General features: G+C 43.7%; 1 protein-coding gene across 2 annotated transcripts; it reads right to left on the reverse strand.

The window, feature by feature from the left end:
- Positions 1–2,312: 2,312 nt before the first annotated feature.
- On the reverse strand, positions 2,313–23,473 carry LOC103973241 (SWI/SNF complex subunit SWI3B). 2 transcript variants are annotated; one of them, XM_018821353.2, is made up of 6 exons: positions 23,203–23,473; positions 22,731–23,104; positions 3,915–4,322; positions 3,522–3,675; positions 2,867–3,027; positions 2,313–2,748 (listed from the first exon to the last, which is right to left on the reverse strand). In XM_018821353.2, exons 1-6 carry the CDS (start codon positions 23,423–23,425, stop codon positions 2,554–2,556), a joined length of 1,515 nt encoding a protein of 504 aa, XP_018676898.2. In that variant the 5' UTR covers positions 23,426–23,473; the 3' UTR covers positions 2,313–2,553. The 2 variants fall into 2 exon arrangements, with proteins under 2 accessions (XP_018676898.2, XP_009386020.2); XM_009387745.3 differs by having other exon boundaries at positions 2,867–2,997; positions 23,203–23,472.
- Between the last annotated feature and the right edge of the window lie 2,446 nt (positions 23,474–25,919).

Below are 25,919 nucleotides of genomic sequence, written 5' to 3' on the forward strand. Positions count from 1 at the left end.
AGATTCATTAATCTCCTTTTGAAAGCTCGATAAAATTTTAGGGATAAAGATATTTTCAAGAATAATATATTTCTTTTTTTTATGTGTTTCAATTTATGTGATTTATTTCATACAAGTATGTCTTTGTCTTTTATGCTAAACAAAAACATACATCACCATTTAAAATCAAAAAATAAGATTTATCACAAAAGTCATCAAGATCAAATCATCATTACTTCAAATCATCATACATCATTAAATTATCAAGCATAATTTCATTAAACATAAAGTATTTTCAATCAAAATCATTTTATCTGTTGTAATAATACATTTTTCTTTTTAAGTGAATCTAACTCTTCATACTTAGTGCTTCGATAAAAAATTCAATGATTCAAAAACTTTCATTTAATGAAAACCCATGTCGGAAATGTTGAAGGCGTGCTTGACTTAGAATAAGTGCAATAGGCAATTAAAGCAATATTAATTATAATGAAAAGCAAAATAGAAATACAAACCGAGTTTTATAGTGGTTCGATTGTTGTGACCTACGTCCACTCTCGATTCCTCCTTCGTTGAGGCCACTGGCATCCACTAATGGTCTTCCTTCAATAGGCGAAGACCAAGTACCCTCTTATAACCCTTTTCTCCTTTTCACAGGTTTAGAATATAACATTTACAACCACTCAACCCTCCCTTAAATAGAAATTACACTTATAGAGAAGATGAGGGGAACTCTCAAGATTACAATAATGTTTTCAATTTAAGTTCTCAGTTCGTGTGTTTACTGAGTAGAGATGAGTGAGATATTTATAGGCCCCAAATGACTTCAAAAGGTGAACCCAAAATTCAAATCTCCGAGATTTCGGGGGTAGCGGTACCATCGCTAGTATTGGGCAGTAGCACCGCTTGCCAGTCTGACATTTGGTGGTACCACCGCCCAATCTGGCGATACTACCGATTGACACACTAACACTTTGGCGGTACCACCGCCTAGTCTGGTAGTACCACCGCATGACATAGTCTAGAAGACTATGTCTGGGTGGTACCATCGCCCAGTTTAGCGGTAGTACCACCGCTTGACACAGTCTAAAAGATTGTGTCTAGGCGGTACCATCGCCTAATCTAGTAGTAGTACCACCGCTTGACACGGTAAGACTATGTCTATGAGGTACCACCACCTAGTCTAACGGTATCAATTGGCCCCTAATTGAGTTAGCATTGTTTCACCCAAATACCGACTCAATTAGACCTAAACTAACTCGATATAAATAAATTATTATAAAGCACGAATTATATATTATCCGACATGTCATTGGTTCTTCCGACGCTTCATCCGATCCTTCGGTGCATCGTCCTCTCTTTCGACGTCCCAATTGACATGTTAACTCCCGCAACTTTCGATCTCCTTGGCGTAATATCCGATCCTTCGGCCCGATGCCCAAACTCACGACACGAAATCCTTCTGTCGACACGTTGATCGATCCTCCGGCCCGACATCCAATCTTTGGACATGTTCAACTCCGACCCAATATCTGATTCCTCCTACTTCAATCAATTTGCCTTTATCGAAGCTAATCCTACGTTATTCAGAATGCAGATTAGATCACAAACACATCAATTGATTTTATTTTTAAAATTCAAGATTCAACAATATTCTATGATGTTTAAAGTTTTAAGAGCAGATGGATGTTAATTTTGATTTCAATGAGTGAAAAAAAAAGAATTAATGTGTGCCCAAAAATTAAAATTTCAAAGGATATTAATATCAAACTTTATTTTTATTAGAGTGAAAAATTAAATTTTTAATTTTTTTTTTTTGCCATCTTAGGGCACAGTTAACATTATTCACTAAAAATCAAAAACTCTCTCCATACATTCCTCAAAATCAGAGATGTTGGAGGAAATTAATCACAGTTTTGTAAAAAATAAAAACCCTATTTATTTCTCAAGAAGAGATGAAAAATATGTTCAATATTATTTGATTGAATAATTGCCTCAAGTAAATCAAATGACATTTTGTAGGAGCCATTATGCAAAAAAAAAAAAAATCAACAGCGCTATACATGCAAAAAGACTATACTTCAAATTGAGATAATTTCTTTATGATTCAAGTTACCAACTACTTTGTAACTCACTCACCATTGGATTTGAAATAACATTAGATGCTGGTGATAAGTTTCAGTTGTCTTAAACAACATTATGATTTTTTCCATGAGAATAAGGTTTTTTTTGTGCCTACTCAAAATGAAGCCTTAAAGCCACTGCAAATCTGATGCAAAATGAAAATGTTCATCACAGAGATGGATGTTCTCCTTCCCCTCAAAAAACAAAGACACTGGAAGAGAAAATTTGCTGGAACAAGTGATCTGTTCATGCAACTGATGCAGGAGATCCATGAGTGAGAGACAAAGCAAATAAAAAAAGGAAAGAAAGAGATTTAGTAAGTAGAACACTAAAAGGAACAAGGAACTGCAGATTCACAATGAAACTCTAGTTGGATATCCTACTGCCGTAGAAAATGAGATGAGAGGTTGGATACCATATAATATAAAATATGTAAGATTTGCTTCACAATCAAGGAACATGATTAGTCTGCTTAACCTTCTCCCCTTTCTCATTCCCTTTTGACAAGAGCTGCATCTTATTTTGCATGATGGCTAACTGATCTGCAAAAAGAAGATCTTTCATGTGCCTCAGCTGCAGCCTCTCTTTTTCCAAGAGCAATTCCAACTCCTCAAAGTGTACAATCTTGTCCTGGATTTCCTTCATCTGAACAAGAAAAATGTAAATCATCTTACTGAGCATTATTAGTTGGAGCAGGACAAGACGAACAAACTAAAACAAAACAATAGGTCCTCTAGAAACCTTGAGCCTGATGTTGGATTACCTGAACTTGCACTACGTCAGATAGATATTGCTCTACATCCTGCTCTTCCTTCTTAAGCTGAGACTGTGCCTCTGCCACAGCCTCATTGAGTACATCAGAAGAAGTTTGACCATTTGAAGCAGCAACAGCTTCTACATAGGAAGAAAGTTTAATTCTGTAGCCTTTAACAAATAGGAGAACTGATAAGATTCTCAAATGAGACTGAAACAGCAAAACAGCATACTCAGAAGGCCCACATGAATGTCACAATGCATAATTGAGTTATGATCCAATGATTTATTGAAATATTGAGGAGTTCTCATATATACAAAGTAAAAACTGCATGATATTACTTCATTATCAGGGTAAGCTAATTAACAGTATCAGTTAATACCGCCAAAGTTACAAAAAAAAAACATCAAATTCCCTTGAAACAAATAAAGGGCATCAAACTGTTCATGCCATCACAATAAGTATCATGATCTCAAAATTAGATAAAGCACCAGAATTTTGCATTTGAGAAAAGGACATCATCATACTCTTCATATTATCATAACAACTATCATGATCTCAAAATTCAATGAACAGAATTTTGGACTTGCTAAAAAACAGCTCCCAGTCTACCAAAACGCAATAAAAGAATAATAATCAAAACCTCACTAGATACAGCTTGTACCTTCTTCCTTTGCTCCATTGGAGTCAGCAGACTGAAGCCTATCATCACTTGCACTGATGCCACCAGCTATGTCCACTTTATGCAATGATGAAATGGTAGCTTGAGCCACAGCTTTGGCAACATCTGAACCCACCATTGCAGATAAGAAAGCAACCTGAAAATGCAAAATGGAGAGTTTAGGAACAAACAGGAAAAGTGAAATCCGAAGAATTAGTAAGCACCAATTACTTTATGCTCTGAAAAATTTTCATAAGCATTGAGCTGAATAATTTCAAACTGGATCCTGAATGCGCATATTAGCTATTATCTGTATGCATATGCGAGTTCGTTAGCTGAATGCGCATGCGAGTTCGTTAAACAAAAAAGATCCTCCATCAAAGTTGACATGCAAACCTGGGCCATGATTGGGTTGCTTGCATCAGCTAGTGGTGTGAGACGCATCCGCTTCGAAAGACTCTGCTCTGGAACATTCTCCCCTTCAGGTACAGTTACTACCTTGTCATTTTTCTGGTGTGGCTTACCATATTCACCAACTTCTTCAGGCCCCAAAAACTGTTCTCCAAAGGGTAACTTGATGAATCTAGCAACACAGTCTATCTCTGATTTGGTACCAACATGCTCGGCCACCTTCTTCCAATCATCACCATACTGCAAAATGGCTTCAAGTAGGTGAATAGTCTCCTTGTCTGTCCAATCTGCCTTTGTTTCTTCAGTGATATCAACCCTTTTGAAATCTGTTGAACTGAGGCCAGGCCTATAGTCACCGCGAACAAAGCATCGTGCACATAGGATAATATCTGCCTGGATATAGCAAAATTTAGCACAATAGTAAAGATTAATTTCTTCTTGCACTAACAAGTGAAAACTGAATACCTAAATATAATATAGACAATGCAGCCATTCCAATTTGTGCATCAAAAGTTTTATATAAATATAAAATTCTGATAATCAGTTCACTGTAAAAATATTCACACAAATTGAAGTCATGGATCCATTTGCGTATGGATATATACCAGCTCCTTTCCTGATTAATGATGACCATAGGCAGCCAAAAACTGCATCCTTCATTGTGTTATTCTTCTCTGTTCCTAATTAATGACCTCATGTTCTCCTCCTTTTTTTTTCCTTGTGCTATTCTTCTTTGTTCCAATAAAATGGATGCTAATTTTTTATTACGTGCCCCAATGTTTCAATTCCTAGACTTTTCTGACCTTAAATTTCATCTTAACTCATCACCCAATATTTTCCTGCATTGCTTAGATGGAATCCCACACTTGTAGGTCATCATGGAACATTGACTGGTTTTATCATAAAAGATTTTTGGACAGATGCAGAGTCAATTATGCACTCTGACTTAAGCTTTGTTATTTTTCAAGAGGCCAAGAAAACCAGTCCTACCTTATCTATACATGCAAATTTTGTTTTAATTCCAGAAATTTTATTGGTGGAAAAAACAACGGATTCAATGAGAATATTCTGAAATGTGATTAACTTTAACATGGCCCTGATCTTAAAGGCCACACGAAGCATACATTAGAAATCATGAATTCTTTGATATTTGGTGTAATAGCTGGTCCATGCTGTAAATAGTGCCCTTTTGAAGGAACAAACATTACTTGATGAAGAGTGTTGATCAAATATTGGACGTCTAAGAATTAAAATGCAAGTACAGCTGTACAGGGAAAAGGATTCAGATGTCCTTATACTCAGCAGTTCAAGATCTGCTACCTAAGTGATGAAAAGATCAAGACATCCAAACATTACGGAGTTATGTAAGTACAGGGACAAGGTTGTAGATGCCCAAATCTAAGCCAAGTGAAATAAGCATTTCTTCAAAATGAAATACTGGGATGGTGATAATGTATTCATTTGTAGAAATATGACGAGACATATTCACACCTACCAAGAGACATCAACGTTTATATACTTTTTGAACAAAAATTGAGTTCTAACAATACTAACTCAGCCTATGAAATGGACAGGAAGGAATATGGATTCAAAATTTTGATGAGTTTTTACTCAATTCATTATATTGGAATATGAAATTTAAAGCATTCAAATACCTAAGATCTACCCATTCAACCCTCATCCCCCACAAGGAAAAAAAAAAGAAAAGAGAGGAGAAAGAACCCCTGTGGCAATGAGCAACCGTGCTCTAAGAAAACAGACAATAGAATTAATTATCTAAAATCAATGGCATTAGAAACTTTCGATATACGCACATCAAAGTTCTTAAACTCAACTGTTGCTCAGTTCATATTCGAAGTTAATCATATGCAAAAAAAGCCTGTTCGAATGCATAGTGAGAACCAGTTGGTATAGTCTGATAGAATCCCAGAGGAATTCTATGTAAATTGATCTTTGAGGGGGATCAACCCTTGGAATGCTATAGGGGTTCCACCCTCCTAGAAGTCGGTCAAATGGTTGCAATTGTAGATGAACCTTATTTTCAAAGAGATGGAGGCTACATGCTTATATAGGATTCCAAACCCTAGCCATAGGGGCTGCTTCCTAAGTGAGTCACCCCTTTTGCCCTCAACCCTAATCAACTAGCCCAGTAAAAGGGGGCGGCGGCTAGGAAGCCCAAAGGCCCAAATATAAATCCTAGCCACTCTTCTTTATAGGATAGAGGCGACTAGGTGGGGTTTATTACAATCTCACAAGGTTTTATTAGCTGCTTCTTGGTTGAGTAGGACCCAACCTTGCTAGGGTCCTATCAAACCCGCCCTCTTCAAATCAGCCTTATCCTCAAGGCTAAGGTTCCATGAACTCAGGGAATCGGGTCTTCAGCTCTTCATATGATTCTCATGTGGCGTCTTCAAGTGGTAAATTATTCCAATGCACTAGTACTTCAGTAGAGGGACGTCGACGATGCATCAAGATCCTGTGGTCGAGGATGGCTTGTGGTTGAGCTTGAATAACTCCATCCTTAATGGTGTTGGGCAGTTGGATCTGGGGTGACTCGTGTTTTCCTAACTTGGGCTTCAGGCATGACACATGGAAGACAAGGTGAATTTTGGCATCCTCAAGCAATTTAAGTCTGTACACCACGACTCCAATACGCTTTGTGATCTGATAGGGCCCATAAAAACATGGGGTTAGCTTCATTTAGGCTCGTGTGTTGATGGAGAGTTGCTAGTATGGCTGTAGGCGAAGATAAATCCAATCTCCTATTGGAAATTCTCTTTCGCTTTGTCGTGTGTCGGCTTGCTGCTTCATTCTGACTTGAGCAGAAGAAAGATTATCCTTTACCAGCTGTAGGAGTTTGTCCCTGTCAATTAAATCTTGGTCGACCTGATCTACCTTAGCCAAGCCAATTATATACTTTAGAATCACAGGGGTCGATCGACCATACAGTGCTTCATATGGGGCACATTTTGTAGATGAATGATATGTAGTATTATACCATCATTCGGCCCAGGAAAGCCATTTTGCCCACTCCTTTGGCCGGTCACTAGCGAAACACCGAAGGTACGTCTCTAAACACCTATTCACCACCTCTATTTGGCCGTTAGTTTGTTGATGATATGCTATGCTCATCTTGAGTTTGGTGCCCTGTAACTGAAATAACTCAGTCCAAAATTTACTAGTGAAGATCCTGTCATGATCACTTACAATGGACCTTGGCATCCCATGCAGTTTAACAATATTTTCTATAAAAATCTGGGCAATACTAGCAATAGTGTAGGGATTTCGCACAGCACAAAAATGAGCATATTTCGTAAGTCGATCAACCACCACGAGAATTGTGCTTTTAACTTTGGAAGGTAGCAAACCTGCGATGAAGTCCATGGAGATGTCAGTCCACATCGAGTCCGGTATGGGTAATGGTTGTAGCTTCCCTGGACTTGCCACTGTTTCACCCTTGTGTTGTTGACATACTTCACATCGTGCCACATATTCAGAAATAATTTTTTTTATCCCTCTCCGATAAAAATTTTGCTTCACTCTTTTGTAGGTTCTTAGAAATCCGGAGTGCCCTGTTGAAGGTGTGGAGTGCATTTCGTGCAAGATGATTTTAATATAAGGGGAGTCGAGTATAAGCGCAATGCGACCTTTATAGCGTAGATCCTTCAAATCCCAAGTGTAGTGGGCTATTGCGCTTGGATCCTCCACCGATTTTTTTATGATGTTGCTGATCTCTGGATCCTTCTTTCATTCCTCCCTAATGTCCTCGAGGAAGCCGGTGGTAGGAAGGGAGATGGTTGAAAATTTAGCTTGCTCAGCTAGCCGTGAGAGTGCATCTGCAACAACGTTTTCTTTCCTCTTTTTGTAAATAATTTCATAATCAAATTCTAGAAGTTTGGTTACCCATTTTTGTTGCTCAGGGGATGATATCTTTTGCTCCAAAAAGTACTTAAGGCTTCTATGGTTGGTTTTAATTTGAAATCGCCGGCAGAACAGGTAAGGTCTCCACCTCGTTATTGCGTGCACAATGGCGAGCATCTCCTTATCATATATTGACATTTTTTTTATGGGAGGGAGACAATACCTTGCTGGTGTATGCGAGCGATCGACCATCTTGCATGAGAACGGCTCCAATTCCGACTCCAGATGCATCGGCCTCAATGATGAAGGATCGGCTGAAATCTAGTAGCGCTAGCACCGGTGTCGTCATGGCTGCCTTAAGTTCGTCGAAGGCAGCGGAGGCTTTGTCTGACCATTGGAAGACGTCTTTTTTCAGTAGAGAAGTGAGAGGTGCACTGATCTTCCCATAGTCCTTCACAAATTTTTGGTAGTAGCTCGTTAGTCCAAGGAACCCGCGTAGTAATTTCACGTTTGTAGGTTTCAGCCAACCTTACATTGCTTCAATTTTTGTTGGGTCTACCGCCACTCCTTCTGATATTATGTGCCTAAGGTACTCTACTTTTTTATGGAGAAAGTTGCATTTTGGCTACTTAACAAAAAGAGTATTCTTCCGAAGGATCGTCAAAACAATCCACAAATGCTGAAAGTGAGTCTCAAGAGAAGGGCTATAAATGAGAATATAATCAAAAAATACCAGCACAAATTTGCGAAGAAAGCTCCGAAAAATATCGTTCATGAGACTTTAGAAGGTTGAAGGAGCATTAGTGAGTCCAAAAGGCATTACCAAGAATTCATAATGGTCGTTATGTGTGCGGAATGCAGTTTTTGGAATGTCGTCTTCACATACCCGAATTTGGTGGTAACCGGATCGGACGTCCAACTTCGTGAAGACTCGAGATCCTTTTAACTCATCAAGAAGTTCATCCATCACTAGTATTGGGTACATCCGTCAAGTTCGGTAGTCGATGCACATCCGTCAAGTTCCGTCCTTCTTGCGTACAAGTAGCACCGGGGAGGAATAGGGGTTGCAACTTAACCGAATCACCCTTGTTTCAAGCATCTCCTTTACAATCTTTTCAATTTCATCCTTTTGGAGATGAGGATAACGGTACAGCCGAATGTTCGCTAGTGGTTTGCCCGGAAGAATTGGAATATGATGGTCATGTTGTCGAGTAGAAAGAAGACCACGCGGATCAGTAAAAATGTCGACAAATTCAGAAAGCAATTGGGCGAGATTTTAATCTTCAATTTCTATTTTCTTCCCCTCTGGTTGCTGCTGGAGATGCATCAAAAAGCCACCATTTGTCTTGTGTAAAACGTTCTCCATTCTGTCACGGCCTTAGTTGGAATTGCCTAAGGCGTGAGGCACCCTTGCGGCCAAGACGCGAACTTAGCTTGCGTTGCCTAAGTCGTGTTTCGCCCTTGTGATATTGCTCCGCAAAGATCAGCCCACTCGTAACCTCTCGCAGGTCCCGAAGGACCTGTAAAAAAGAAAGTTGACTAGTTCGAAAGAACGAGCGACGGACAAGTCCCGACATCTCGCGAAAAGATTACAAGCAATTCAGCGAGCACCTTGCGCGCACAAGAGAAAAGAGGGAGAGGGGGAAAATAAGGGCTTTAGAAGGTTGAACGAACAACTGCAAGCCCACAAACAGCTGCTCACCGAGTCCCGGGCGCGACAACAAGTTCCCGTCAAGGCAAGGCAACGTGCGAACTTGCGAATGAGTGTTCAACGCCCGGTACTATACCAAAGCCCCATCCAGCCCTGTGCCACCCGGGGGGTTCCAAGGGGCTGAGATGGCTGACGTTTTCTTGAGCGGAGGCAGATTCCATAAATCAGCCCGCGGCACACGAAAACGGAGCTGTTTTGGGCTGTTTTGGGGCTGTTTTGCTCGGTTCAGTGAGCGGTCGCTTTGTAACGCTGCAGCTTGTTCGAACTTACATTTTTACAAGCAAAATGACTCAAAACCAAGGCAAAACAGGCTGCCAAGTAACTGTACATGTAGATGAGAGCGACAAACGGTTCGTTGAACGGAGTTGTTGCGGGTGCACGACGACCGTTTGTGACATTCTCCCCCACTTAAACTGTCGACGCCCTCGTCGACGCTTATTGGTAGTTGTTGATGATTTCTTCTTCATGTCGCAGGGCGTCTTCAGGCTCCCAACTAGCTTCAGTTCAGGGAAGCTTTCGCCACTTCACCAAGTATTCTGTCTGCTCAGCTCCGTTATGTAGCTTTATCTTGCGGTCCGCTAGAATGGTTTCAACTCGCTTCTCGTAGGAGGCTGTGATGGGAGTAGCCGAGTTGGAACACTTCAGGAAGCATCTTGCGGATCCAAGTGGTAGGCTTTTAGGTTGCTGGCGTGAAGAACGTTGTGAATTTTGAACCACGCCGACAGCTGCAACTTGTAAGAGACATTGCCTACCCTGCTGATAATTGGGAAGGGCCCTTCATACTTGCGCACCAATCCTTTGTGGACTTTGTTCCTAAAGAATTGGAGTGATGCTGGTTGGAGCTTTACCAACACCAAATCGGCAACTTTGAACTCTTGCGGTCGCCTTCCCAAGTATGCCCACTTCTTCATCCTTTTTACCGCCTTCTCCAAATAAGCCCGCGCAATATCTGCATTTCGATGCCACTCTTTTGCGAAATGGTAGGCTGACGGACTACTCCCAGTATACCCAATGGCCATGGTGTGCGGAGTCGACGGTTGTTGTCCAGTAATGATCTCGAAGGGGCTCTTGTTGGATGCAGAGCTCCGTTGCAAGTTGTAGGAGAATTGGGCAATGTCCAACAGCTTCACCCAATCTCGTTGGTTGGCACTCACGTAGTGCCGAAGATATTGTTCCAGGAGCGAGTTTATCCTTTCAGTCTGGCCATCCGTCTGAGGGTGGAGGCTTGTAGAGAAGTATAACTTTGACCCCAACAATTTGAATAGCTCGGTCCAGAATCGTCCCAGGAACCAAGCGTCTCGATCACTAATGATATTGTGCGGGACTCCCCAATACTTCACCACATCCTTCATTATCAGCTTGGCCGCCTCCTCCGCTGAACAGTGTAGGGGAGCAGCAATGAAAGTTGCATACTTTGAAAACCGATCGACCACCACGAGTATCGATCCGAGTCTCCCTACAAGTGGCAAGCTTGATATGAAGTCCAAGGAAATGCTCTCCCATGGCGTTTCTGGTACGGGCAATGGCTCCAAAAGTCCCACCGGCTTCCGTTGCTCCACCTTGTCTTGTTGGCAAGTAAGGCATGTTCGAACATATTCCTCCACATCAGTTCCCATCTTCGGCCAGTAGAAGGCCCTCTCCACGAGAGCCAACGTTCTGTGACACTCTTTTAAGAGTTCACGCCTCAAATTGTCCACTCGGGGAACATAAACGCTATTCCCTTTTGTGTAAACGAGTCCCTCCTGGACCCAAAATCGTCATACCTTGCCTTCTTTGATGAGCTGCATCAAGATAACTACCTGGGGGTCACTATACAGTCCATCCCTGATCTTGGAAAGGAAGTTGGAGTGCAATTGACTTGCTTGGCCTCCGCCCTCCAATTGTGCGGCATTCACACGCTCCACTTTCCGACTCAATGCATCGGTCACGACATTTGCCTTCCCAGGCTTATACTCCATTGCCATATCAAATTCAGCCAGGAAGTCCTACCATCGTGCCTGCTTTAGGGAGAGCTTCTTCTGAGTTTAGAAATTGCTCAGAGCGATGTTGTCCGTCCTCAGCACAAATCGCGATCCGAAGAGGTAGTGTCGCCAAACTCGTAGACAGTGGATCACCGCTGTCATCTCCTTCTCATGCACTGGATAACGCCGCTCGGTCTCGTTGAGTTTGCGACTCTCGTAGGCCACCGGATGACCCTCCTGCATGAGTACTCCCTCAATAGCGAAGTCCGAAGCATTTGTATGGACTTCAAAAGGCTCTCCATAGTCTGGAAATTTGAGCACTGGTTCTTCCATAACGGCAACTTTCAGATCTTGGAATGTTATTTCACATTTATCAGACCACTTCCAAGGCTGCTCTTTCTTTAGTAACTTCGTCAGTGGAGTTGCACGCTTCGAGTACCCCACTATGAAGCGTCGATAGTAGTTGACGAAACCAAGGAAGGATCTCAACTCTGGCACCTTCTTTGGAGTTCGCCATTCCGCAACCGCTTGCACCTTCGACTTATCCATCCGAATGGAGCCATCACCGATTCGATGCCCCAAGAATAAGATTTCAGTTTGAGCAAAGTAGCATTTCTCCCTTTTCACGAACAAAGTGTTCTCCCTGAGAACCTTGAAAATTGTCCGAAGGTGTTTGACATGCTCCTCGAGCGTTTGATTGTAGACGACGATATCGTCTAAATAGACGACCACGAACTTATCCAAATACTCCTTGAATAGCTGGTTCATAAGAGTGCAGAACGTGCCCGGAGCATTGGTTAAGCCGAAAGGCATCACCAAGAACTCAAACGCTCCATACCTGGTCACATAGGTAGTCTTCGCTTCGTCGCCTTCGGCAATACGTACCTGCCAATACCCCGACCGAAGGTCGAGCTTCTAGAAATACTTAGCTTTGCCCAACTGGTCGAACAAGTCCGCGATGAGCGGGATGGGATACTTGTTCTTCACTGTCACTTTGTTAAGGGCTCGGTAGTCGACGCATAATCGGAGGCTCCCATCTTGTTTCTTCTGGAAGAGAACTGGAGCTCCGAAAGATGCTTTAGAGCTGCGGATGAGATCGCCGCTTAGCAGTTCACCTAATTGCTTCCTGAGTTCTGCCAACTCTGGCGAGGACATACGGTAGGGTGGTCTCGCTGGAGGCTTCACTCCTGGCTCTAGCTCGATGTTATGATCCACGCCCCTACGTGGTGGAAGAGTCTTCGGCAACTCGGGTGGCATAACGTCATTGAACTCTTTCAGGACATTCGCCACCACAGCAGGTTCTTGAATGGCCTTCTCGTCAAGTGGCTCTAGCTTCATCACAGCCATGAAGGTTAATTCAGCTTTTCGCACCCCTTTCTTTAGTTGCAACGCCGATATATGTTGCGGTTCCTTGGTTCCTCTCCGAGAGACAGGAACCACGCAGGGATCGTCGCCTCCCATCATACATAGGGAGTTCAAGAACGGCATTGGCACCAACTTCGCTGCGTGCATAAACTCCATTCCAAGAATCACTTGGAAGTCATCCAATGGCACTGCCATCATGTTGGTGTTCCCGCTCCATGTCCCGATTTTGATGGGGACTCCCTTCGCCAACCCGAAGATTCGCTTGGCCTCCAAGTTCACCGCCTTCATTCGACTTGGGCTCTTCTCCAAGATCAACCCAAGTCGCTTTGCTTCTCGATCGGCTATAAAGTTGTGGGTAACGCCCATGTCCACCATTGCACGAGTTGTTTGGCCATTGAGCTTGATGTCAACATACATTAGCTCGCCACTTCCTGCTTTTTGTTGCCTTGTCTTCGGGTTCTCCCCCACTTGACCCCGTAGGGCGTTCAACAAACGCATGGCTCCCATCCGGGGTCCTTACGACTCCTCATCGTCGCTGCTGGCTTCAGAACTACTCGAACTAAGGGCGATAGCCTTGCCCTTGTCCGATTTGGGAGGGTGGATGGAAGTTGTTAGCGCATTGAGTGCCTGTTTTTGTGGGCACTCCCTCACCATGTATGGCCCTCCACACAAGAAGCATCCGCCAGGTTTCGGAGCTTTGCCTTTCGGGCTTGGCCCCTTGTGGGAACTCTTCTTCTTTTGTTCGCCCCCGAGCTCCTTCCCTCGAGAGTGTTTTGGAGGGCGATTACCTGAAGTTTATTTCCTTCTCCCTGGGTCTTCAGAGGAAACAAAGTCGATGAGCCTTTCTGCAGCAGCAATTGCCCCGACCACATCGGTAACATTCCTTCGATTTAGTTCCTGTTGAGCCCATGGCTTCAAACCATCGAGGAAGCTGAACAACTTGTCCTTCTCGGACATGTCCTGTATGTCCAGCATTAGTGCAGAAAATTGTTTCACATAGTCTCGAATGGTGGAACTCTAGCGGAGTTGTCACAACTTTCTTCTTGCGACAAACTCTGTGTTCTTAGGTAGGAACTGAGTTCTCAACTCCCGCTTCAAGTCTTCCCATGTGTCAACCCGACACCGACCTTATTGGATCTCCTCCCAATGGGTTCGCCACCAAAGTTTCGCATCTCCGTTCAGATACATTGTTGCTATAGAAACTTTAGTATTGTTCCATGTCGAACAGAAAATTCTTGAACTCTTTGACATCTCTGGCCCCTCCATAACCATGAGGCTCGGGTGCCCTCAAGTTTTGTGGTGGTGCAACGCGGGTGTTGCTTCCTCCCGCATTTAGTGCCCGTGTGAGCATGGCCACCTTTGAAGTGAGTTCCGCCACGACATCCTGTAAGTGTTGCACGGAGTCTTTGGTGTCATCAGACAGTCGGTCGACTAGGGCCTCGACCTTGTCGATCCTGGACTCCGCTTCCTCTTGCGAGCTCTCTACCCCAACAAGCCTTTGTTGGCCATTGTAGAGTTCCTCCACACTCGTTTCAAGAACATCCAAGCGGGTTTCCGCCATTGTGAGTCTCTTCTTGTGACTCTTTTTCCCAGTTGGCGCTCCAGATTACGCCTCCTTTGCTCGCGGAGAGTAGCCAACTTCTCGCTCATCATGTTCGCTGTCGCGCTCCTCTTGAGCGGCTCCAATAGCATGAGAGCGAGTGTGCACATGCAGCCCACCTGCGGCTGCTTGGGGCAAGGGTCCGGCTTGCCCCGTCTTGCTGGATTCGCCACGATGCTTTGCCATGGCGAAGTTGCGAAGTTCCTTCGCTGCTCGCTCGTAGTGCTTGCCCGCTCTGATACCACAATGTCACGGCCTTAGCTGGAATTGCCTAAGGCGTGAGGCACCCTTGCGGCCAAGACGCGAACTTAGCTTGCGTTGCCTAAGTCGCGCTTCGCCCTTGCGATATTGCTCCGCAAAGATCAGCCCACTCGTAACCTCTCGCAGGTCCCGAAGGACCTGTAAAAAAGAAAGTTGATTAGTTCCAAAGAACGAGCGACGGACAAGTCCCGACGTCTCGCGAAAAGTGGGGAAGCTTTACAAGCAATTCAGCGAGCACCTTGCGTGCACAAGAGAAAAGAGGGAGAGGGGGAAAACAAGGGCTTTAGAAGGTTGAACGAACAGTTGCAAGCCCACAAACAGCTGCTCACCGAGTCCCGGGCACGACAACAAGTTCCCGTCAAGGCAACGTGCGAACTTGCGAATGAGTGTTCAACGCCCGGTACTATATCGAAGCCCCATCCAGCCTTGTGCCACCCGAGGGGTTCCAAGGGGCTGAGATGGCTGACGTTTTGGTGAGCGGAGGCAGATTCCAGAAATCAGCCCGCGGCACACGAAAACGGAGCTGTTTTGGGCTGTTTTGCTCGGTTCGGTGAACGGTCACTTTGTAACACTGTAGCTTGTTCGAACTTCCATTTTTACAAGCAAAATGACTCAAAACCAAGGCAAAACAGGCTGCCAAGTAACTGTACATGTAGATGAGAGCGACGAACGGTTCGTTGAACGGAGTTGTTGCGGGTGCGCGACGACCGTTCGTGACAATTCGTTGGGTCGAAACGGTGGTTACGTTGCTTCCGCGCTTCCCACGTAGGATGATCTGTTTGCCTTTGCAGTATAATTTCATAATTAATTTAAAAAAATTCCAAGAGATATCACCTAGCGTTGTCAACCATTTTATGCCAAGCACGGCCTCATAGTCATCAATTGGTCGGAGGAAGAAGTCGATGATAATTTCTTGGTCTTGCAGTAATAGTTTCACCTGCGAACATCTTTAGTCGCACTTTAGGATTCTATCGTCGACGACCTTTACGTCGAGCTTGCTGCAACCTTTGATGTGGAGCGCCATCCGAGCAGCAACCTTACTGTTTATGAAGTTATTAATGGTGCCCGTGTCGATGAGAACAGTGATCGGTTGTTGTTTGAGAAGGCCTCCAACTTTCATCGTTTATGGGTTTGAGTAGCCGACTAGCGCGTGTACCATAAAGTCAGTCGGTTGTGGCTCTTCTTCCGCATCTTCTTTATGTTCAAGGCTCTCTTCTGGATATTCAATGATCTCTTCTTCTATTGGTTCAATCACAAGAAGTCTTCCTTTTTTACAACGATACTTGCGACTCCACAGCTCGTCACAATGCCAACATAACCCCTTCGCAGATCGCTCCCGAAGCTCTTCTCTTGTCAACCTTTTTGGTGCAGGGGCTCGGTTGACGGTAGGGTGGCTGAGGGCTTCGGTATTGCTGGTCATGGAGCGACCCTAGTCCTCCGGACTTCATGGTTCAATCGCTCCTCTTGAAGTCATGCGAAAGAGATGGCTGCCTTAAGCGTGTACGGTTGTCGTGCTTTAACTTCTCCCCAGATCTCCAATAAAGGTCTCCAATAGTTGTTTTTCAGATCAATCACGAGTTTGATTAGATAACCTTTCAAACATGGTTTGTTACTCCTGAATGATGAAAGTTTGTCGAATCTTTGCTAGTTGTCCGTCAATGTTCTCGTAATCGGTTGGTCTGAAGCGGATCAATAGTCCTTCTTTAAATTGTCGCCATAAGAGGACTCTTTGAGTGTGTTCAAACCAGTCAAACCATTGTACGACATCCCCCTTCAAGATGTATAGCCGCAATTTCCACCATAAATGCGTCCACGATTTTGTAGTACCGAAAATATCGCTCCGCACGTGAGATCCAACCAATTGGGTCTCCTTCCCATCTAGGTAAGTCCACCCTCATGCGTGGATAGTAGGAATCGATCATAGAGCCTCCCCTCTCTTGGAAATCATCTCTTCGGTCAGAGCTCTCTCTTTGATGTGATTTCTTCGGGCTTGGTGGTCGGCCCAAACTGAGTTCGGTAAAGAGAGTCTGAATCTTATATTTCATTCGTGTCTTAAAGGCTTCGAATTTAGTATTGATTGTCTCCTCAGATATCATAGTATATGCCCCAAAATCTGTAATGTTAAGATCCCTCTTTTGTTGTCGGGTTAAAGGCATGTATCGATTGAGAGAAATTGTGGTCGAACAGGTTAGTGGATTAGTGGACGTGGGCTGCGGTTTAGGCTTGTTTTGTGACTGTTTTAGGTGCGGTTTGAGGGTATGATTTGGTGAAGTTTAAGGGCTATGATGGTAATAGATTGACGATGGAGATGACGACATCAAGAGCAATTATGAGAATTGCTTGGCTGGCGGTGAAAGACAAAGGTGGCAGCAAAAGCAACAAGATCGCTGCTCTGATACCAGATGATAGAACCCCAAAGGAATTCTATGTAAATTGATCTTTGAAGGGGATCAATCCTTGGAACGCTATAAGGGTTCCACCCTCCTAGAAGTCGGCCAAATGATTGCAATTGTAGATGAATCTTGTTTTCAAAGAGATGGAGGTTACATACTTATATAGGGCTCTAAACCCAAGCCCTAAGAGCTGCTTCCTAAGTGAGTTACCCCTTTTGTGTTAGAACCCTTGCAGATTCTAAACTTGGGGTTGATCTCTTTAGGGGATCGGCCTCCTTGGAACTCTATAGGGGTTCCTCCCTCCAAGTTGCTGCTCAAAGGCTGCAGAAAAGATTCATCTATTGCTTAAGAAAAGAGAAGGAATACATGGCTATTTATAGGGCTTCTAAACCCTAACTCCTAATAGGACTCCTACTTAAGACTCTTACTTCTAACCAACTCCTAATATGACTCCTACTCAAGACTCCTATTCCCTTACAACTCCTAATTCTTCTCTAAGAAAAAAACCTCCTACATGAATGCCCCTCACAATTATGACTCTCCTAGCTAGAGTCCTAACAGAATGTCCCTCTTAATTAGGACTCTCCAAGCTAGAGTCCTAACAGACCCGCCCTATTCAAATCAGCCTTGTCCTCGAGGCTGATGATTCATGAATTTTGGGAATTTGATCTTCAAGTCGTCATAGTTCTCCCAAGTGGCATCTTCTTTTGGTAGGTTCGCCTACTGTATTAGCACTTCATTAATGGGTCGTCGTCGTCGAGTCACGATCCGTCGATCAATAATGGCACTTGGCTGGGTCTGGAGTTCTCTTTGGGTAGTCATATTTGGTGGGTGGCTTTGGGCTGTCTCCAAGCACCTGTTTAAAACTTTCGGTTGGCTGTTGGTTTGTGGGTGATATGTCGTACTCCTGCATATAGAATAACTTTGTCCAAAATCTGCTATTGAAGATGCAAGTAGAATTTGTCACAAGCACAATGCGTCCCTTATAGTGTAATTCTTTTGAGTCCCAATTGTAATGAGCCATGGGGCTTGGTGCTTCCTCCAATTTTTTTATAATCTTACTAGTATCTGAATCTTCCTGTCATTCCATCTTAATATCCTCAAGGAAGTCGCTGGTCAGAAGTGAAACGGTCGAAACTTCAACTTGCTCGGGTAACTGCGAAAGCGTATCTGCAAGAACATTCTCTTTCCCCTTTTTGTAAGTTATTTCAAAATCAAATCCAAGAAGTTTTGTTACCCATTTTTGCTGCTCGGGGGAAGATATCTTCTGCTCCAAGAGATATTTTAGGCTTTGATGGTCGGTCTTGATTTGAAAGTATCGCCTGATCAAGTACAATCTCCACCTCGTTGCTGCGCGCACAATGGCGAGCATCTCCTTATCATACGTTGACATATTTTGATCGGAGGGAGATAATGCCTTGCTAGTGTATGCGAGTGGTCGACCATCTTGCATGAGAATGGCTCCAATTCTGACTCTAGATGTGTCGGCCTCAATAATGAATGGTCGGTTGAAATCTGGTAGTGTTAGCACCGGCGTCGTCGTCATGGCTGCCTTAAGTTTGTCAAAGGCAGCGGAGGCTTTGTCCAACCATTGGAAGACATCTTTTTCTAGTAAGGAAGTAAGTGGTGCACTGATCTTTCCATAGTTTTTCACGAACTTGCGGTAGTAGCCTGTTAAACCCAGAAAGCCATGTAGCAATTTTATGTTTCTCGAGGTCGGCCAGTTTTGCATTGCTCCAATTTTGAAGGGGTCCACTGCCACACCTTCCTCTGATATGATATGCCAAAGATATTCCACCTTTTGTTGAAGAAAGCAAAAATTCGTGGTTGTTGTGTGTTCAAAAGGTGATTTTCCGTATGTCTTCTTCGCATGCTCGTATTTGATGATACCCGGATCAAAGGTCCAGCTTTGTAAAGATTTGTGCTCCCTTTAATCTAGCAATTCATCTACTATTGGAATAAAGTATTTGTCCTTGATGATTATGCCATTGAGAGCTCGGTAATCAACACATATTCGCCTTGTTCCGTCCTTCTTGCGTACAAGTAGCACCGGCGAAGAGTAGAGGTAGGTTGCGCGGTTCGTCATTCTCCATTATACAATGATCATGCCGACAGGTAAGAGGTAGGTTGCGCGGTTCGTCAAATATATTTGAAAATTCAGCAAGCAAAGGAAGTAGATTTGGATCTTCAAATTCTGTTGGCTCTCCCTTAGTTTGCTGCTCAAGTTGTACCAAAAAGCCGCTGCATGCTTTATGCAAAACATTCTCCATTTGTTGTGTGCAAATCGTTGTTATGTCGCCCCACGTTTCCCGTGCAATGTCACCTGTTTCTCCTTACTGTAAAATTTCATAATTAGTTTCATAAAATTCCAAGAAATATCACCTAATGTCGTCAACCATTTAATTCTGAGCATGGCCTCATGATTGTTAAGAGGGAGAAGGAAGAAATCTGCAATTATCTCTTGGTCCTGCAGCAATAGTTTCTCCTGCAAGCGCCTATGATCACAATTCAAAATCCGTCCATCGGTGACCTTAACATCAAACCTGCAGCGATTCTCGATAGGTAATGATATCCGAACAGCAAGCTTACTATTTAGGAAGTTAGTAGTACTGCCCGTGTCGATGAGAACAGTGATTGGTTGTTGTTTGAGAAGGCCTCCAATTTTCATCGTTTGCGGGTTTGAGTAGCTAGCTAGTGTATGTACCGTAACTTCGGTCGGTTGTGGCTCTTCTTCTGCATCTTCTTCTTCATGTTCAAGGCTCTCTTTTAGATGTTCAATGACCTCTTCTTCTATCGGTTCAATCATAAGAAGTCCCCCTTTACTACAGCGATGCTCACGGCTCCACGGCTCGTCATAATGCCAACATAACCCCTTCGCATATCGCTCCCGAAGCTCTTCTCTTGTTAACCTCTTTAGTGTAGGGACTTGGTCGACAGTAGGGGGGGCTAAGGGCTTCAATATTACTGGTTGAGGAGAGACCCTAGTCCTCCGAGCTTCATGGTTCAATTGCTCCTCTTGATGTCGTGCGAAAGAGATGGCTGCCATAAGTATATACGGTTGTCGCGCTTTAGCTTCTCCTCGGATCTCCGGCTTCAAGCCCTCAATGAAGGTCCACAATAGCTGTTTTTGAGACCAATCATGAGTTTGATTAGATAACCTTTCAAACCTGGTTTGGTACTCCTGAATGGTGGAGGTTTGTTGGATCTTTGCTAGTTGTTCGTCAATATTCTCGTAATCGGTTGGTTTGAAGCGAATCAGCAGTCCTTCTTTGAATTGTCGCCATGAAAGGACTCCATAAGTATGTTCAAACCAGTCAAACCACTGTATAGCATCCCCTTCAAGATGTATAGCTGCAATTATCACCATAGATACATCCGCGGTTTTGTGGTACCGAAAATATCGCTCCGCGCGCGAGATCCAACCAATCGGGTCTCCTTCTTCCCATCTAGGGAAGTCCACTCTCATGCATGGATAGTTGGGGTTGGTCATAGAGCCTACCCTCCCTTGGAAGTCATCTCTTCGGGCTTGGTGTGATTGGGCAAAGCTCTCTCCTTGATATGATTTCTTCGGGCTTAGTGGTCGGCCCAATCTGAGTTCGGTAAAGAGCGTCCGAATCTTATCCTCCACTCGCACCTCCAAGGCTTCGAATTTAGCATTGATTGCCTCCTTAGATGCCATAGTATATGGCCCCAAATCAATGATGTTAAGATCTCTCTTTTGTTGTTGGGTTAAAGGCATGTATAGGTTGAGAGAAGTGATGGTCGAAAGTGTTGGTGGATTGGTGGATGTAGGCTGCGGTTTAGGCTTGTTTTGTGGCTGTTTTGGGTGCAGTTTGAGGGTGTGGTTTGGTAGAGTTTTAGGGCTGTGGATGAAAGTTTTGGATCTGTGGTAGATGGTAGCAAAGGTTTGACAGAAATCCGTGGAAGTTGCAGCAAGTATGTGCTGTCTTGTAAGAGTAGAATTGTCGTCGAAGAAACAACGGTTTCTCGACGTAATTTCCACCAAAAACTTGAGAGAATTGAGGAGGGAATTAATAGCAAAATCACAGTTTATATGACAGCAACGATAGCTAATTTAATCAAGAAAATTTCGGCAGTATAACAGCAAAGAAATTGGTGCAAGTTGCAATTGCAGAATTATCGTCGAAAAATTTCAACGGGTTACGATGAAAATTTGCAGCAACATAAAATCGTTTTTAGAGATGAATTTCTTAATAGATCAATCTTAGATGGAAGCCAAGATGATATATGAAGTCTATAAGAAATTTCATTCAAAAAAGATTGCAAATAGATGGGTTAAGGCAACGATATGCAGCTGAAATTTTCTGCAGCATAGATTTTCAAGTGCAGCAGATTGGACATAAAAGATCAGTAGTTTATATTGAGAATTTTTCGATGAAACCAAAGGAAAATCTACTGTTAGGAAGTGTCAAAGATGTCATAAAAATTTCGTAGAAATTTGGATAGAAAAAGCACAGTAGCAAGATCAAACAGATGGTGCTATGCGGCTTGAATTCTGCAATTCAAGTGCAGCAGATTGGACATAAAAGATCAGTAGTTTATATTGAGAATTTTTTGATGAAACCAAAGGAAAATCCACTGTTAGGAAGTGTCAAAGATGTCATAAAAATTTCGTAGAAATTTGGATAGAAAAAGCATAGTAGCAAGATCAAACAGATGGTACTATACGGCTGGAATTCTACAATGTATCTTTCGTCGTAGAGATGAAAACTTTGTGACGAAAAGTTTATGCAGCAATATAAGAACGATTTTTTTTTTTTTTGATTTTCGAATAAGGATAACTAAATTGCAGCAGCAGTAAGGTAGGAAACCAGAACCTGTTGCAATTCACGGGGAGATCAAAGGATGATCCGCGTTCGTGGAGATGATGGCGGAATTCGGTGACGATTGTAGGAATTGCTTTGGATGGTTGTGGAGGGTTGATGGATGGCTGTGGAAGGGCAGCGAGATGCCAAGAACGCTGCTCTGATACCAGGTGTTAGAACCCTTGCAGATTCTAAACTTGGGGTTGATCTCTTTAGGGGATCGGCCTCCTTGGAACTCTATAGGGGTTCCTCCCTCCAAGTTGCTGCTCAAAGGCTGCAGAAAAGATTCATCTATTGCTTAAGAAAAGAGAAGGAATACATGGCTATTTATAGGGCTTCTAAACCCTAACTCCTAATAGGACTCCTACTTAAGACTTTTACTTCTAACCAACTCCTAATAGGACTCCTACTCAAGACTCCTATTCCCTTACAACTCCTAATTCTTCTCTAAGAAAAAAAACCTCCTACATGAATGCCCCTCACAATTAGGACTTTCCTAGCTAGAGTCCTAACAGAATGTCCCTCTTAATTAGGACTCTCCAAGCTAGAGTCCTAACATTTTGCCATCAACCCTAACCAACCAGCCCAGTAAAAAGGGGCAACGGCTAGAAAGCCCAAAGGTCCAAATATAAACCCTAGCCACTCTTCTTTATAGGATAGAGACGGCTAGGTAGGGTTTATTACAATCTCACAAGGTTTTATTAATTACTTCTTGATTGAATATGACCCAGCCCTGCTAGGGTCCTATCATAGTCCTCGTCCAACTAAATATTAGAAAGAGTACAAATGAAAGGTCCTCGGTCTTGGTGATCAATCAGCATACCTTATCCGTGGTGAAGCATGCCATGTTACAAGAGGATTTGCAATGGGAACAGATCCTCCTAGGAGTTTCCTTCTTCTCCGAATCATCGCCCATTTCCCCCTTCTTCGCGCTCGGCTTGGCCGAGGGCGTGTAGTTGATCAGGCCCCACTCTTCTAGGAAATCAAACACCCTACGGATCGACCCGACATCCCCGACCAACCCCCGCCGGGCGTCGGTGAACGTGATCTTCCTCGACGGGTTCCCCCTGAACCGTCTAATAATCGAGTCCCTGTAGTACTTGTACACCCCGGGGTTCTTGGAAGCCGACTTCCCGTCGAAGAACTCCGATAGGACCCTGCGCTCGGTGTCGTGGATCTGGTCCCAAGAGAACCACCCTAGGCGAAGAGGAAACGAACCAAGTTAGAGTTTTTGGGGGCAGAAGAGCCACCATGTGGAAGGTGAAAGCTAGGGCTTTGGTTGGTTGTCGACAGACCGGAGCAGCTGGGGATGGTGATGGTGTACGAGGCGGCAACCGCAGCGGGAGACGGTTCCAGCGGGATGGAACTGACTGAGGCGGGGGGATCTCGGGGCTCGGCAACCGGAACCTCGGATTTGACGGCGGCGACAGGCAGAGGCTGGGGGAGTTGCTGGGGCCGAGGGGGGTTCGGCGGCGAGAGAACGGGGGCCTGCGCAGGCGGTGGCGACGACGAAGCCATGACGCCGGAGAGGGCAATGTCTCTTCTTCGCCCCCCTATTGGAGCTATAAATTCCGAGCAATGCCCGCATAATTAACCGCGTGCGATCTGTCACCATCGTGGGGAAATCCGGATCCGGGTACGAGCTCATCCCAGATCCGGACCCGGTCCGGGGAGGGACAACGATGAAGCAATTGAACCCGGCCCGGGCCGGGATTTCGTTCCGGATCGAGCGGAATGATTAGTGATGAGAAAAAAAAGAAAGCAATAACAAATACAACGTTTGACAAAATTAGTCAAATTATAAATTATTAAAGCAGAATTTGGTAGTTGGTGATGCCGAGGATTCGAAGCTTATCTTGATTTCAGTCCGAATCTATCATAATCTTGATAGATGAGTGATTTGGAAAAGGATCCTAAAAATTTATATATTGAGGATATATTCGTTTAAAATCTATCCGATATTTAAATTAATAACTCTGAAAAAAAAGTAAGCTAGGATTTGAAGGATCTAAAGAGCTCTATGTGAGTTAATATATCTGGCCTTTCTACATAGGCTTTAATAATCATCGGGATTAAATGAGAGTTGATTTGTAAGAGGATTTTGTGATATTATCAATCATTACTTAGACTTGAGGAGTCATAAACTGTTGGACATTATAATTAATATCATCATATCAATTATATGGGCCACTCATTTTAGGTGTCACGCTAACGATGCATTGGAATAGGATTTGACATATTATTGGATTGTCCACGTATCACATCCTCATATCACAGATGAAATTAAACCAATTAATATGATAAAAATATATAGAGAGAGACTTACATTTAAATATTAATAAGATATGTAGAGTTATATAGTGACACATGAATACATCAATTTTCCTACCTTGGCATATCTATTTTGGCATATGATATATCTCTCTCAGCATGTTGGTGTCTTCACCTAGCTTCCCATAATTTTTTTTTATTTAGACATGTTCCTCATGTCCTGTATTAATACAAATTAACTCGCACACCAAGAAGATCGTATCTTGCATAAATTTATACTCAAAAATCTATTATGTATATAATTTTTTTCAATATAATTTCACAAATATTTAAGATGATTATAAAAATCTAATATATAAAGAGATAACTTTTTTCAACTCTCCATCATTCGTCCAGCAATTGCTCCAGATATTATGCTAACCTGAAAAATAATGTACACGAGAATCTAAGATTCATATTTATTCTAGTTATGGGTCATTGGGCCTAGACCGGAGTCAAATTCAATTGAACCATGCATAAACCAGCTCTGTGGATGCTAAGTTGTTCTAAATAGCAATGAATTGGCCCAATTATTACTAAATCTAGCTATGTTGGCTTAGTCATCATTAAAACTAACTGATCTGGCTCCAATTGGCCCTAAACCGATCAGATTCATGTTTAATTCCTCTTGAACCATATAGAATAGGTCCAACATAGTTTGAGTTGTCCTAAATTGATCTGAATCAACCACAATTGACCAATTGGTTTAAATCAACCTAATTAGTTTAGATCAGAGTTCAATTACTATGAACTGATCTGAGTTAGGGCTCAATTGGCTTAAACTAATCCTAAATATTATAAACTGGAATTCGGTTGGCTTGAACATTTCGGGACGGTGGCCGCACAAAGATACCATCTTGCCACTTAGGGATCGGTCACCACGTCAAACCCGTGTATAGCCGATCCTCGCATAGTAGTATAAAAGCCCCTGACCTGGCCTGAGCGAGACAGAAAAAAAGAGAAAAAGGAAGTCAATCACTAACTTAACCGTTGAGGGGCCAAAGTCGGGAACCCCTAACAAGGGCCTTCTATGCAGGAGCGTGACCATCCCCGAAGTGCGACCGCCCCGACCGAGAGATGCCCTCCCCAAAGACGACGCCAGTATCCCGACCAAGGGCCGCCTTCACTCAGATGGCATCGGCATCCCGACGTGTCGTACCTTGGAGTGCCTTGCCCCTACCGATTGTGAACTCCCGACATCGACTCGTGGACCAGGCCGTGCTGACCCACCAGCCATGGTGCATCAATTCTTCAACATCCACTGACTAGTCACCCCCCTTTCAGACTGGAGATCAATCCCTCCCTGTCCTCAAGGACGGGGGCATCTCAGCCCCAACGCCGGATCGCAATTGGCACCTGTTCAATGATCTAGGGCTTTCTTCCCCCGGATATATCGCAAGACCCTTGGTCATTTCGCCCGAGGCATTCCTCGGCTTGGCCAAGCAGGTACAAACCTTGTGCGAGAATGATGCAAATAATTATGTCACTCATCCCGCAGATCGTGCAGTTAGCAACCCCCTCGACCGACCTGATACAACAGAGGCCGAGCAGTGAATAAGTCGGGATAGGAGAAGCCCAAGAGCAAACAACAAACCCAAGAAGCCTCCCCGAGTAGAGCGTGCCCGCACCTTGCCGAGTCGCTCCAAACCCACCAACACCGCACCACCCACCCCCCCCCCCCCCCCCAAGCTCGATACCTTAT

Source organism: Musa acuminata, chromosome BXJ1-3 (assembly GCF_036884655.1).
Source record: "Musa acuminata AAA Group cultivar baxijiao chromosome BXJ1-3, Cavendish_Baxijiao_AAA, whole genome shotgun sequence".
Taxonomy (NCBI): Eukaryota; Viridiplantae; Streptophyta; class Magnoliopsida; order Zingiberales; family Musaceae; genus Musa; species Musa acuminata.